The 16,214-nt window shown below is 45.5% G+C and overlaps 1 protein-coding gene across 2 annotated transcripts in view; it reads right to left on the reverse strand.

The window, feature by feature from the left end:
• The window catches only part of MYO15A (myosin XVA), a 3,541,761-nt gene that overhangs the window by 3,033,469 nt on the left and 492,078 nt on the right, over positions 1-16,214 (reverse strand). For both annotated transcript variants that reach the window (XM_069645706.1, XM_069645705.1), the window contains exons 5-7: positions 12,525-12,599; positions 10,023-10,113; positions 6,671-6,774 (exon numbers count right to left, since the gene is read on the reverse strand). In XM_069645706.1, the coding sequence (XP_069501807.1) occupies positions 6,671-6,774; positions 10,023-10,113; positions 12,525-12,599 (270 nt within the window). The remainder of the gene's footprint in view (positions 1-6,670; positions 6,775-10,022; positions 10,114-12,524; positions 12,600-16,214) is intronic.

Raw genomic sequence — 16,214 nt, forward strand, 5'->3', positions numbered from 1 at the left:
GGTTGCTTGACTCTCCTGTCCTGGAACCCCCTGAAGCCTACACATGTTTTGGGTCTTTGGTCTGTTCTTAATTGACCTTGAGAGAAACCCCCAGAGGCTAGTTTAGAAAGTATTGCTAATGATTTAGCAGTTTGGGTGATCTTTTTATTTTAGTGAGCTCCTCATCGGTAAAAGAATGAAAGAGCTCTGTGTCCAGAAAAGGAAGATCTACAATTCTGTCTTGAACATCAGACGTGAACCTGGTGGCATGCATCCAAGCCAAGCGCCTGATGTCTATTCCCACACATAGCCATCTGCTTGCAGTATCAGTGTGATACTGAGGCTTCTAGAATATCCTGTGCTATAATCTTTTCCTCTTTCATTCCTGCCTTAAACGCCGCTTGGTGGTCTACAGGCAAATCTGGGAGGAAGTCACTAATCTCTCTCCGCAGTTTTTGGTCCACTGCAGCAAGCAATGCATCTGCATTTGCTTGTCTTAAGTGCAAGCCTACATTAAGATAGACCTTCTTCCCAAAATATTCCAGAAGCTTGCCTTCTTTGGAAAGGCAGGCCCCTGCTGAAGTTTCTTGTCGAGAAAGTTGCAGACGGTTTCGAGTATGATGACGCTGCTGCCACCACAGAGGAATGAGGTTGAGGGTGCGAAGACAACAAAATAGTTTCACCATCCAATTGTCTGAATCGAGCATCAAGATGCTTATTTATGGGCTGAGAAGAGTGTAGTTTAACCCACAACTTTTTAGCAACCTCTACAATGTCCTTCTGAAGGGGAACGCAAGAACGAATAGTCACTCTTAGTGACAAGACCTCTGCCAGACCTCCTCCCTCCGGCTGAGCCTGCTGAGGCGCTGGGACTCCCAAGAAATCTGCTAACCCTTCCAAACGGTTGTGAAATGCTTTGGCTGAGGAAAGAGTTTCTTCTTCCTTGGGGCCTCATGCTACTGGAGGGAGATAACTCCATTTCTTGCTCATGTAGGAGAGGAGCCATAGAGGAGCCGGTGGAGAGCTGGAGCAGCTTCAATTGGCTAGAAGGTATTTCCATTGCAGGGGGAGGAGGTGGAGGAGGAGAAGGAGGAAGCAGCATTTGTTGTGGCATCTAGGAGGCCTCAGGGCGCGAGCCGGTACTAGGATCACAAGGACCCCTCTTCGTGGAGGAACACCCTGGAAAGGAGTCACCTGCTGAGGTGCAGAAGAAAAAATTGGATTTACCTGCTTGATGTTCTTCGACTTGTGACATGTGAAGTCCTTAAAATGTTCCAGAGGCGACCGCAAGAAGATTTCTCTCCACCTAGACAATCGTTCTTCAGCGACCTCGGAGTAAGAGCGCTGCGCAAGAATCCCACCTTTGGTCGGGTCCAAAACATTGCAAACGTAGAAAATGGGCATCCGACACAGGGAAGGAACCCTCGTACAAGGAGCACAGAGTAAAGCTGCTCACGACCAACATGCTCTTGGGAGCGAGGTGTTGGATCTGTGTGAAAACTACAGGGGAAAAGGCTGCTACTCATCAAAATGTGCGCAGAAGCACGTCCGTGAGGAAAAGAGGACTGAGGTGAGGCGACGGTGGGTGGGGTCGGCTGGGTGCGGCCATACCTCTGTGTGCTCTAATTTTAAAGGGAAAATTGCATTTATTCAGGGCAAAAGGGTTCCAGTACCATCCTTTTACAGGGACACCCATCCAGTATAGAGGAAAGGGGACAGGAAGTAGGAGTATATTCTGTTGCCAATGTATGGGTCTTCTGAGGTTATGTCATTAACTCATTGTCAAGAAGTTTGAATGTCTGGAAAGCCTAAGCAATAGTTAGGTAAACATCACTTTTTTAACAAAAAGTGTGCATCAAAGAACGGAATAGTTTTCGCTTTTTTCAAGCGGTTCTTGAAATTCAGACAGAAGAGTTTTCATAAGATGCCCAGTGACACCATTTTAATCCGTTGTTGAAGTGCAGCCAATTTAGGCCAATTTAGGCAAAAGTTGAGGTTTCACGGTCATTGCAGACTTGAACTTGGGTTATTAAAAAAAGCTGTGCCCCGTCAATTAAAGGCAGGAGAATCACTGCAGCAGAGGCGTCCTCCTCCATTGCCATATCTGCATCTTCGCCAGAAATAAGCATGGCATCACCCTCTGCTCTATTGGCTTTAATTGCCTAAAGCTGATTGATACTATAGAACGAAAACATGTTGGGGCATTCTGGAACCTGTTCACCTGAGATGTGAAAGGTTACACCCTAAAGTTGAAATCCAATATTAATTGGCAATTCTGGTATTACCATTTTACCATGACTCTACCATAGCAATGACACAGTGCCTAAGGAGCAGCAAGGTACAGTTGAATAGGGTGGGTTTGGGATCAGGTAGAGTATGCAAAAGGTTCAGAAAGCTCAAAATGCCCCAGGGGTGGAGGGTGGTGTTACCATGAATCTTTACAAACTGGATATTGAGATTTGTGCGCCACTTCTCTTACGTTTCTTTAATCCAAGCTTGGTCACGGAAATAATTCCTCTCTCACGGAATGTGGTGGAGATTGAGCCGATCTTCAAGAAGGGCGATCAGTCCCACCTAGCGAACTATAGGCCAATCACACTTAGCGATGGGGCATGTAAAATCTTTGAAAAAGTCATCCTTGCTCGGATCAAATGTTGTTAGTTAGGGGAAGGAAGACTGGCCCAGGACAAGGAGGGATTAGAGTGAGGGCTGCCACTATTTAATAGGTGCTAATATTGATGTTATACAGGTGAAATGTGTTACTTTGTACAGGCAGAAATTGTACCTCGTCTTTATTGACCTGAAGGCCATCTTTGGGTCAGTAGTGCAGCTGTAATTTCGGGAGGCTCAGGGGATGGCTGACTTAGATTTGGAAATGTGTGGCTTGTAAGGCACCTCAATACTATGGGGTGTATACAATTTGAGGTACGAGAGGAGATAACTGAGGTGTTCCCAATTAGCCAGGATGTATGACAGGGCTTGTGCCATCTTTGACAGAAGGGGTGGGGAAAGGCCCACCCCTTCTGTCAAAGATGGCACCAAAATTGTTCCAAGGCTCAGAGACGGTTCAAGGGTTTAATTTATTTTTCAATGGGCACTATGGCCATCACTCTGTCTCGTGTCTTCACGATTATTAAATCCTATTGTATCAGATCTTTCTTATACTAGATTCGAGGACCTAAAGGCGGAATGCCTTTTCTAACTAAACTCCCTGAGGGACTTCCTAAAACTGTCCCTACTCTATCCAGTGTTCTAACAAACAACCTGTTTGATTCGGTCTTACTTCCAACATGCTCACTTTCTCCTCTCTCTCTTTACCTCTCTATCTACACTCCTTCTCTAGGTCTACCTGCGTCTTACTCTCTTCTCTCTTCTCTTTTGGCCCTATGAAGTCTCTCATACCTTCTGGACTTCACCGCCATCCTTTGATGTTACTCCTATACATGCTGGTGCACAGGAGGCTCAGGAATTGGGACTTTTCAACTGCCACCATCCTCCCCAGGGATAGGATTGGCTCTGGATTGTTCCCTGGTAGGCCTCCCACCCCCGTTTGAGGCAGTTTCCCATTGACTTTTGCCAAGGCCAGGTTACTGGCCTTGTCACACACCTCCACACTTGCGTCTACATTCTACTCATTTCCCTGTCTGCTGGTTTCCATATCCCCCACCTGGGAAAATACTCTCTTGGCCCCAGAACCCCTCTGAGACATTGGTTGAAGAGCTGGAAAACGTTGCCAAGAAGAATTTCCTCAGGTAATCCCGTCATTAAAATCATGGGCATGGTGATCTCTTGTTATAACACATGAAGCGTGAGGGTTGCCTGTGGGGTATAGATCTATGTCACCATGGACATTTGTTATTTGTTGCGAGGGTCCAGTTTCTGCCTGTCTGTGTGAGTAGAAGTACTTGGCTTACTCCAGGGGTGAGTAGAGATGTTGGAGCCAGATCTCCTAATGGTTGGACTCTCTTCCCCGCCCCAACAGCTTCGGGTCATTAATCTTCTTGGCTTCCCCACTAGTTTTTGGGGAATACACGGCTCTTTGATGGCATTAGCTGTTTGTATGGCATCCTCAAAAGTTGGTCCATGGAGCTTCTGTAGATATGGGGGTCCTGTGGCCACCCCTCTCTCTCACATCTTCAGAAGCACCTCCTCCCTAAACTAGGCATCCCCGATCCCAGGCTAGTAGACAGTCATTATTATCCCCTAGTGTCTAAGATCTTTCTTACACTTGATATGAGGACCTAAAGGCGGAATGCCTTTTTTTTAACTAAACTTCCTCAGGGACTTTTGTTGATGTTATAAAGGAGTATAGGCTTGTGGCTTGCAGACAGCCTGCTTGATTCTGCTTTTCTTACACCAGACTCACCATCTCCTCTCTCTCTTTACCTCTTTTTACACTCCTTATCTAAGCTCACCCAACTCTACTCACACACCTCTACTCTCCTCCCTCTTCTCTTCTTGTTCACCTATATCTCTCATACCTTTTGGTCCTCGTCTACACCCTTTGATGTTACTCTTCCCCCTCTACATTACTACTCCGCTCTCTCCCCTACTGCTCCCTCCACCACACTACTTCTCCCTCCTCCATACTACTAAACCCTTACTCATATACCTTCCTTTCACTCAGTCCCAAACACATTACACTCACTCCTTACACTAGCTCACCTAACCACATCTTCCACACTTTTACACACACTCACAAAACAGTACCACTTGCACTCACTAGCCAATACCTCACCTTCTCAAGAAACTGCCTCCATTCTCTGCTGCTTCTTCCTTCCACCTGCTAGTCTCTTGGCCCATCACCTCTACCTCCTCAGACCTCACCCAAACAACCCCCAACATCCTGGCTGCTCTTTTTATACTCCCCCTCCTCTGGCAATTGGTTTACTTGCCCAGGCCAATCTGGCCCTGTCTTCCCCACCCAGGAGCATCCACAAACAGCAAAGCTTTTAAATAGTGGGTCAAGAACTGACCCATTTCTCTGCATGGGTTAGCCGAGTAGTAGTGACGGCGGCTTTGGGAACAGAATGTCCAAGTTTGTGCTAGGGGGCTTCCTGCTGGGCTCCCCTGGGGAAAGTGCAGTTTGTGTGGGAGTTGGTGCCCTATTTAATACCTGGCAGTCTAGGATGCTGGCAGCCAGCTGCGGGTGTTTGCCGCCAGCGCTGGAAAGCATAGTGCTGCTTCTCCTGCAGTCATGTATGGCTTTTCTGCCAGATCCCTGGCTCTCCGCCATCGGAGTAGAGCCTTGGAACTTTGCAGATCTTCAGCTTGTGCCAGATGTTACCTGCTCCTGCATTTTCAGTCATCTCACACCGAGGGAAGCCGTGCTGGGCCTGCTATTTTCACCACTGGCCTCTCACCGCCTGATTGTGGCGATCGTTGTTGAATCTTGTAGTCTTCATGTTCCTGAGGTGTCCCTGCCCATCTATCCCACAGAAATCTACACTTTTATTTGTTTGGGTGTTCTAGTGGAACCTGCCTGGAACCGATTCCTAAGTACTGTGACCAACCAAAATGAAATCCTGCAAATCAAAATATCTCTGGACTTGTACACTAATAAAAAAAACGTCATGTGTATATCAAAGGTGGTGTGTGCTGGCAATATTTCCCTCTATTTTACTTTTTTTTTTTCGTATTTATTTTTTTTAGTTTATGTCATGGCCTGTATAAGATATTTATGTCGTTTGTGCCTGATAGACAGGAATAAAAAGATTAAATTCAGCAAGGCTGCTCTTATAGATAGAGCAACATTAAATAAAGTCTGAGAAATATTGTGAAGCTGGTAAACTGAAACATTTGGCATCCAGACCCAAGACTGAGTTTTTGGTCCTTGCTTTCCTTTTATCGCAATCCCCTCACTGCCCATTCCGAGCTCCATTTGTTTCTGATGAGTGAGTCCCCCGCTTTACCCAAGAGGTTCTCTATGGCCAATAAGATTGAAGCAGTGCCTCACTTAGTTCTTCAAGATGGTTTCAGAATTCCCAGCATAGAGGTAGTTTGAGTGAGTGCACTACTGTGTTTTGTATGATTGTGCCAGTGTTTCAACCTCTTTGATGGGAACATGCTAGCAGAGCATCATGCTGCAAGGCTATCCCCAAGCAAACGATGTATTGCATGTCTGTATTGATAAGCTTGTATATATACACACCTGGGTTCTTTCCTTTTTCCCAACTTTGATCTGTGTCAGAGCTGTGCTTTTTAAGTGTCAATACCACATGTGGCTGTTTCAGCTCTCAAGTGTGCTTTGCAAATGGTGCGATGTACAGGCACAAACAGTCAAAGGAAATAGTATTGCAAAAGTCAAAAAGTCTATGTTGACTGCTGTCTAAATTCTCCTACAATAATACTATTTTGCAAATTGGACACACAACAGATATCCTGGTGAATACGGCTAGGCCCTGTCGGCCCATCGAATATTTTAAAATCTACTTAGGTTTTCAGGATACCCACAATTAATATGTATGAGATACGATGATTTTCAGTGGATGTTATTTGCACATTCATTGGCCATTCTGAAATTGGAATTGATGTTTACAATTCAAGGGGATTAAGAGCCCAGTCATGTAATAACCTAATAATCTCTCTACTACGATAATACATTTGCGTTCACATTTCAGCTTTATGTTTAAATAAAGTTAAAAACTCAACCAACACAGAGACCTTCTCTCAATTGTACAAGATCACTTACTCATCGATGAAGATTTCCATGAACTTTCCAAACCTGCTGGAGTTATCGTTTCTCACTGTTTTGGCATTTCCAAAGGATTCCAGCAAGGGAGTTGCTTCAAGAATCTAAACAATTGGACATAAGTTAAAGAATAAAACAGCTTGGTGCACGGTTGTATGGCTGTAAACAGCATGGCTATCTCAGAGTCCATCCACTCTGAGGCTTTGCATTTGAACCATAAACAGATCCAATCACTTCACCATCCCCACCTCAAACTTTTCAAATCCATAGTAGTGCAAAGTATCAATGTCTCGGATTCCTCTGCAAAATGTAATCCAATCTAAAATGTACACTTGAAAAGCACATGCAATAAATGCATCTCAATCACAACTGGTGATGTTAAGGGCTCCTATACAAAATCTTTGTCCATCCACAGGAAGTGCATCAGCGGATTCTCCACCAAGCCCACTGTATTCCATAAAGGCCTCACAGGAGGATCTCTGCTAAATCTATCGCAGTAAAGAGAGGTTATTTCAAGGGCACCTTTGCCCATGTACGTTGGTCCGAAATGTCCTTCATAGACCAATTTTACCCAGCCCGTACCTATGCAAGGTGTCAATGACAAGTAGACAGCTACCAAATCCAATCTGTAACAAGTATCAATTTAAGAGAAACCTCCTGGTTGAATTTGGTAAAAAGTGCAATAAACACAGACATTTTGGACAAAGATGTATATGGTAAAGGTGCTGCTCCTATTGACTGGACCGAGATCGACATACAATGAGGACTCCGACACAGACACCTCTGACTGAGTCGGCCTTGGCAAAAGTGCCACCTCCATGTCTACATTTGGCTTTAATAGAACTAGTGGAGGTGTTACTGACATGAACATTGAACTCAGAGGAATTTAGATAAGGTATGCCTCACATGGTTATCTTGGAATACATTAAATACATTTGCCATCTGGTTATGTGCAAAGTGTTACAGTGGCACTTATGCCATACCCATTATACTCCAAACAACCTTTGACAGTGGCACCAAAGCTGGATATGCCTTTGTACAAAAGGTTCATAACCAGAGCACTTCTACAGAATCCAACCAAATGAAAGTAACAATTTCAGTGACACGTCATACAACTCAGCCTTAGACCAAATCGCTCAGGTAGGCAGCACCTCGGGCCTATCAAGCTTTATCCAAAGGGTCACCATCAGGGGCATCTTCACCAAATTCAACCCAATTGAAAATATATATTACATAGGCACGTTTCCTAAACCCATATCCGCCAAACCCATCTTAGACGAATGTGTGCACATCAGTGGCAGCTTCACCAAATTAACCTAAGAAGAAAACCTGTTGTAAAGAGTTCCTGTCTGAGGCTACCCTTCAGGACTACTCTAACCTTACAGCATAAGATATTGGTATCCTGGTCCTAAAGCTTTTAAAACTCAACACCTTCTCCAATATTCTACAGATCTCAGCAGCTGTCAATTTTCATCCTGTGCCTTTTGGGATTATTTGCATGGATAATACATCTCTGCCAGAGTCAGAAACATTTCTGCAAAATAACAGTGCAGATGCTGTTCTAAACAGCCCCTTACTCTGCTCACTTTCACTTATTGTCAACGCTAAAAGTAGTGTGATGGGCCCAATGTCAATAAGACAAACACATATTTCCAGTTTTTAATAATTGGGAACTCATTTTTTCAACCAGCAAAGTTTGCATAACTCACGGGTGGGCTTATAAGCAATACTATTGGGACCATCAGGTGTTTTCATCTCATGCTCCTCTACCTCATCCATCTCAACCCATCCCTGCCCGACAGAATGCCACTAAAACCACCAGATTCTACACAATTAGCATCCAACTAATCAAATGCAACACTAGTATACAACAACATTTAGCAGAAACAAGTGTACAGGTTTTAAGTCAATTATTTGTTTTCACTACTGCCGGCACAGTATTGCTTGCTGACATCAGGGATATCTACCTGCAAATATTTCCCTGCTAAATGTATTTGTTTGTAAGGAAATTCTATGCCAGAGTCAACTTTTTAATGTACTTCACCGACGATCTGCATGATGACATTATCTATATTTTAATGATCACTAGTTGAAACCATGTGCTGTAGTTTAAAGAATACACATTTTGATGAGAATTGCGAACACACACAGTTCTGAGCAACCATGCGCCACACAGTGCACAGCAAACAGCACACACTCCCTACCTCAATCTGCGTCAGATCATGAAGCACACGTGGAAACAAAGATAGGACTCAGTCAATATCAATTAGGAGAAACGAAGAATAGATTGTACCTCAAGTTACTACAGGATATTTTAAAGAAGGGAACATTGTGGCTGTAAAGTACACCTTCCTAACTTACTCAACCTCTTCTGAATGCATGCTGTCATTGGTAGCAATAATGTGGGCTCTCATACAAGACTCGTCCCACTTTCAATGGCTGTACATTTTAGCTGTCTTCAACCAAAGTGGGCGCTCAAACCCATGACCCTGAGAGGAGTTGCATGCTCTACCAACCGAGCTAACTGTACTGGTATAGTTTTGTAGCAATGTATTCTTGTCTGAAGTTGCATTCACTACACCACTACGGTGTATGCCAGACTGGAATCTGGCACCTGTATGCATAGTGTCTCGGAAGTATATTGTCTATATGAGATGACTGGTACACAAAAGGTAGGATTAGAGTCGTGCTCTGAACTGCCTTTATGACCATACCTACTTATTGTGATCAAAAACCATGAACAACCAGTCACCCTTCAGTGAACTCTGTGGAATCAAAGAGTGGTATGAGCGCATCTCCCTCGTGTGAGGGTCCAGCTTCATAGGCGTTCTAGATCAGAAAGCAATTTATGTACGAGGCAAAAAAAGTCTTGCCTGTATTTTGTGTAGGATGTATATTTCTGACTGGCTGTTGAACATTTTGCACCACCTTCAGTGGGGGTAGTGTCACTTAGCTGGCGTTGTGCATTATGTTAATATGGAGTCGTCTTTTTGATATCACTTGAAACAGTGCCCTGACTCTGAGGAAGAGCATGGACCCTGTTCAAAGTGCTCTACCCAGGGCCAGAGCCCATTTATTTTATGGTCTTGGCACAGCTTTATCGCCTACTGGAACATGTAATTGGGCACATTAAACAGTTTAAAAATACAAACGTATAGACACATTTTTCACTGATTGGGCGCTAATGGGACCTGAAAACCAAATTCCTGTAATGAGTTATCACTTATGATCAGAGCTAACAGAGAACATTAGATTGTTGAGAAAAACTGAAAGTTCCTGATTCTCATTAGTGGTGTCTTGATCCCGATCCCTCAATGTGCCTATCACAGCGTTTCCGTACTCTAAGCCATACCTGCTGCGTTATATTACGCTTCTGGTTGATCGCCGCCAGGTACCGAAGAATAAGCTTGGTGGCTTCGGTCTTGCCGGACCCACTTTCACCACTGAAAATAGATAGAGAAACTATCAGAAATGGCTACTAAATAAAATACATACTTCTGAAATAGGAAATGTCTCAGAAGATCCTGCACGTAGGGTACTGATTATCCAGGTTTCACAGTTTTGCCATAATAGTCGAAAAGACATTGGAAGGTAGATAATAATGTGTTTTCTCTCCCCAGCAGTTACTGTGTTGCGTAGTGTGACAAAGTCACCTACCTCTCTCAGGAAAAGGGTGCGGTAGCCCTGAGGGCAGTGTGCTGCTGCCCACAAAGTGATGCTGGGCCCATGGGCAGTGCAGGGAGCATTAACTAGCGTCCCAACCATGCCCCAGACATTTGGCAGGGGCTTGTCACAAGGAGTGAAATGCTGCCACTGTCCCTTTAAGAGATGCTCCCAGGATGTATAAAACACCAGCACTCTGATGAGTCAGTGATATCCAAACCATGCTTCATACTAAATTTAGCAGGGCTACCACCTTCCAATCAAGCATCTGGTAGGACAGTCGTGGCATCTGGTACATGAATGTTAGGGTCGTTGGGAAGGAGAGAATTGCCCAATCGTGCTTGCGAAGGGAAAAGGATTCCTGAGGCGTTGGGATCAGAGGAGTGCAGGGGTCAGTGGCAGAAATACTGAATCCTGTAGACAGACAACACAGGGATGCTACAGCAGCCTCAGAGACCTCAAATATGAGAGCCACGTCTTCAATTAGGCAATTCCAGGTGGAGCCGCATGGCACAGTTGTCCGCTGTGGTGGCCTCTTTCCATACATGTTTGAAATGGTGTTCTAAGATGGTGGCTGACCAGTAAGATGGCATTGGGCATATTTCTGGAAAGTAGGGGCGATGCCTCAAGAGCGTCAGGAAAGCAACAAAGGAGCAACGTGCTACCAATCCCTCTTTAGGATATATAATCAGGAACACTTGAATTCAGTTAAGCAAGGGCAGTCCCCGGAGGTGGGGCCAGCCCTTCATACAATCTACAGGACTTTACAGGAAGGTGCAGGCTTTTGGAGGCAGTGTAGGAGCAGTTCAGGAGTGTGTTTGGGACAGAAGCAGCACAAAGAAGTGGAGCTGCAGAAAGATGAAGGAGGCTGAAAAAAAGAGGCAGGAGGAGGTTAGAAATGGTGAATAGTAATGGGAAGGGAGAGAGTAAGCAGGAGGTAGACATCAATGAGAGGCGGGGAGTACCAAGCACGAGTTGAAGAACAAGGAAGTGGTGGGGAGTGAAGAAGTGGGGAAGAACAAGAGAGGAGATGGCGAATTTATAGAAGTAGCAAAGCGCAAGGAGGAGGGGAAAAGTGGAGAGGAAAAGAGGATAAACAACAGATGACATGAGGAGGTTGGAGGAAAAGTGACAGAAGGAAAGGAGGGAGAAGACGCCTAAAGGAGGGGAGTTTGGAGGTAACAGCAAGAGAGGAGAAGAAGAATACCAAGTGGATGAGATTGGCAAAGGCCTAAAGTGAGTAGACATGAAGAGAGAAACTGAAAGGGTGGATCTAAAAGCACGTAGAAGAGCATAAGAGAGGTGCAAGCGGAGAGAAAAGAGAATAGTGGAGAGGAGTAGTAGAGGGGATCTTCTTAAGCACCTGGCCATTATGACGCATCAAAGAGGTAGATGGGAACCAAGTGCTGGGAACCAGAGTGAGGAACCCAAGAGAGGAAAGAGGAGAGCTTACCATGAGTCAGCCTGTAGACAAAGATGGTTGGTCTGCCCCTTGGGGAAAGTTTGGGGCTTAGCTTGTTACTCAGCCCTACCATCAGTCACTGCCTAGGCCTAATATGCAAGCACACGCCAGGCCCGGAGAACCACGAGAAGGGGTCTCACAGGAGTCCCAGGTGAGGAGCAGAAGACACCAGGTAAAGGAACCAGAACCCAAGAATGAAGCGCAGGGATGCTCAACACCCCTGTCCCAGAATGTGTGTGTCTTGAATTGAATTTACAAAAACTTCTGGGGAGGGACCCCTGTCTGACAGACTTCCTATTGAACCCGAGACCATTTTGATAAACTCAGTGACTTTTTTGTTGAAACCTTAACAAGACACTATCTTGTGCTATGCTGCATGTTCATCATTTGGCCCAATCTTTTTTAACCCTCCATAATAAACCTGCCTCTGTTCAAAATCCTAGACTTCTTTGCCCATTTCTTAAGGATCAGGGTTGGCTTCCTGACATTACGATGATGCAAAGATGCTGGGCAGCAAGGCCAGAGAGTGGCAGGAACTTTTCCTAAAGGGGGTGTATCAAGCAGAGAAAAGTGATTTTGCTGTAAGTATATGGGTTGCATTGCTTTGCTCAAGGCCTTTCAGTTTCACGCTTATTACTGAAATTAAGCCACTTACACACAAACCCTTAGATAACACCCATACACATTCCGATATTTAGCAGCAATTCTTTCTCCGTTACAATTGCTCACCTGATTATAATGCACTGGTTGTGTTTGGCATCCATCATTTTGGTGTAGGCAACATTAGCAATTGCAAAAAGGTGCCTGTAAACGAAAGACTGTTGTTAATGGAGTGCAACAGTACAAGGCTGAGTAAATGGTAGAGGAGTGTTGTACAAATTTCACATAAAACAGCACAGCAGCTGTGTACTAGGCCTTGTGGACGGTGAGGTCAGCCGCTTCTATCAATGGGAGAACCGTTGGCAAGAAACAGGTAAGGACAATTGCGTTCTAGATTTGCCCTTGGAGTAATAGCTTTCTGAAGACTTAAGCGAAAGGTTGATACTGAAAGAATTTGGTGTGTTAGTTATGGTGCAATTGGATTAGAGTAGAGGCCTGCCAGAGGACGGATTGATAATCGCTGTTGGTTAAAAGAGGAGTTTGTTGTTGGAGGAGGAGCCAAGATGGCGGCATGAACACAAGGGGAGCTACGGGGCTCTGACAGCAACCCATCGATCTCTGACAAAAACAAAAGATTCAGCATTTCTGGAACAGTTTCTACCTCTGCAAATAAAGACAGGCAACATTGGAGGTCAGTACTGAAGCAATAGAACCCTCGGAGGGGGGCATTGTTAGGAAGAATCCTGTGCAGTTCCCTTGGGGAACACTGCAAAAAGATTAAGACTACAAGAGTAAGCAGTAAACCCAATTGGTTGCAGTCTGTGCCACCCAGATTTACCTGGTAGCTGTGGCTGAGCAGTCAGACTTCTCTCCAGAAGAGTAGGGCAGTATACAGAGGATACACAATAGGGCTAAAAACACATTAGAACAAGCAAACACTGACCAGAGCTTGTTATCAAAAGTATATCATTATTTATTTAACACACACTTTAGAAAATACACTAGCACTATTAATCAAAGCAAGTTCAAAACACAATCAGAAAAGTATACACACCTCCCTTAAGAATTATTAGACAAGTCTAAGTCAAAACACCACTTTTTGTCAAAACAGAGGTGAGCGTGTAACTTAGATGGCACACCAATAATTAAGTAAAAGGGAGAGGAAAAGGCAGGTCATGAAAATAAAACAGTTCCCAACACGTTTAAAAGACCAAAACAAGTTAAAGAAGGCAGAGTCTACTGTAGAGCCAAAGTTCAAAAGCCAGGCCACTTTAAATGGAGCAAGGTCAAATGTGCCCAAGATCACACAGTTGAGTAATGCATTCAAGTCCTTGTAGAAATGTTCAAAAGAGGTTGGGTTGGTTCAAAAGGTAAAGTTAGAAGGTCTGGGGGCCAACGCAGTTGTAAAGCCAAGGATTTAAGGGTCACTTTTAGCAAACCGTAGAAAGGGAGGCCAGGTGGAACACAGTACCTTTAAAGTTGAGGAAGCTCCAGCGGTGGCAGTTGTTCCTGGCAGCGGGTGCAGTTTGTGGTTTCGACCACGGGAAGAGATAATCTCGTCGAGGAGGAAACTTGGAGTCGTTGCACTGCCCAGGGAAGAGACCAGTGCGGAGTGAAAAAGGTGCGTTCCTGTTATTCACGGTCACAACGGTGAAGCTTGGCTATCCAGCCGCCGGGGTGCTTGGCACGGGCGATTCGACCAAGAGACGTCCGGGAAGGCGAAATGGCGAACTGGTTGATCCCACCAGCTCAGAAGAAGAAGACTCTTTCAGCAGAAGATCTTCTCTTGTCGTCGGGAAAGTGGTGAGGTCGTTGCAGCAGGGCTCCACCGGTGGTGTCGTCATTGCAGATGGCTCAGCTTCTCCCTTCTTTGGATTTCTCAGGTCCTGTGGCAACTTCTGAAGTTCCAGTCCCAAAAGCCCTGCTTTTATGCAGAAAAACCCCCATTCAACAGCCTAGCTGTCACTCAAACATGCTAAGTGGTGAGCCAGGCGGCTCACCACTGGCCCAATCAGAACAGAGTGCGACTTGGTTTGCTAAGGCAATGCAGTCCAGGGTGCCAATTCCCCCACCCACACATCCTGTGGAACCCAGACAGAGTGTCACCAGTTGGAGGGCTTCTGTGGAGAAGGCCGCCAAAAAGTGGAACAAAGGGCCCGACCTTGGTTGGAGTTACAGAGACGGATACGCACCCCATTTTAGAAAAGAGTTCTTGCGAAAAGACCCAACCGGTGATTTTATATTAAATAAATAAACAAGCGGTATCTTTAACATTGCACCAAAAAGTGGTGCGTTTAAAATTAATGGGAAAATCCCATAGAAAATATTCCGGTGGAAAATTTTGCGTGGTAACCACTGCCACCAGCCAGAAACTCGACAAGGGGGGACTGGACAGTGCCCCCTTGGAAACAGACCCAGGGGCAATCTAATTAACCCCTTCCAGTACTTCCACAATATGATGGTTTGTACTGGTTCTGTTCACAATTTTGGACTAGTAAAGCCAATGGTGACTTTACATGCCCTGGGAGACAGTAGTCAGTCCCAGGGTATGGAGTCTATGTTTGGGGGTCACTATGACACCCCTGTGTTACTGCGCTGAGGGTGCTGTGTAACACATACATTAAAACAGATGATAACCTATGGAGTTAAAAACCCCATAGCCCATAAGCACACAAAAAGTCAAGGACATACCTCAAACCATGCCTAAGAGTGGGAGGAAAAGAGTCTCACTGTTAGCAGGAGAAAAAAACAAACCCCAAAAATCCAGCAAAGCTGCTGGGGGACTCACTAGTTTTGGGAAATTAGCCTTATAAGAGAATTCTCCCTAACAGGCATTACCGGGCTGGTAATGCCTCCTGGACGATAGTTACAAGCCAGAGCAAACGCTGTACAGAGGTACGAATAGCATTTTTTTCTCGAGCTGAGAAATGGCATTGAAACTGTTTCTCAACAACTCGAGAAATAAAATGGTCACCAGGGATCAGGCAGAAGGGACTACATGTAGTCCCTTCTCCCTTTCCATGGCGGCCATTGAAATTAATGGAGAAAAAAATGATCAAACAAAATGCCCACCATGGAAAGGGAGAAGGAACTACATCTAGTCCCTTCTCTCCGTCCATGGCAGCCAATGAAAAAATGTAAACAAATAAAAGGGTCACCATGTAAAGGGGAAGGGACTACATGTAGTCCCTTCTCACTTTCCATGGCATCTAATCGCAGGACTGAGATGTGCTGGGAACAGTCATGTACCCGGTGCCAGCGAGGGATGGAGAAGCACAGGTAAGTGGGGTTTGGATAAGGAGGGGATTGGGTATGTGGTAAAGGGGGTGGGGAGAAGGGACAGAGGACACAGGGAGCACACTTACCTTAGATCCTGGCGAGGGAAGATGGCGGCCTCCTGCTCAGAGGATGCTTGGTGTGGGGACTTTCCCTGTGTGGGAAGGACCCTGTTCCAAGTCCCCTCATTAGCTGGGAGGCCGCCACATCCCCCTCGCCGGGTACGTATGAAGCAGAGAGGAGGGTCACCACCCACCGAAAGAGACGGCCACAAAGGGAGCACTGTGTAGAGCCGCTGAAGCCTAGATGCAAGTCAGACACATTAGAGGCTACCGGGGGAGGATATCCCCCTCTACATATGGAACAAAGTAGGAGTGGAGGGGTTTCATCCCGGTGGCAGATTCTCCGGCCAGCAAAGAGGGAAATGTGGGGTCTGAATGAAGAGTGCTGCAGGGCGCCAGGCTCCTGAGATATGCGAGACGGGTGACCTGCCAGCTGCTGGAAATGGTGCCCATCACAGTAGGGCATGAAGGCTCTGGAGAG

Source organism: Ambystoma mexicanum, chromosome 2p (genome assembly GCF_040938575.1).
Source record: "Ambystoma mexicanum isolate Mex_15411 chromosome 2p, UKY_AmexF1_1, whole genome shotgun sequence".
Taxonomy (NCBI): domain Eukaryota; kingdom Metazoa; phylum Chordata; class Amphibia; order Caudata; family Ambystomatidae; genus Ambystoma; species Ambystoma mexicanum.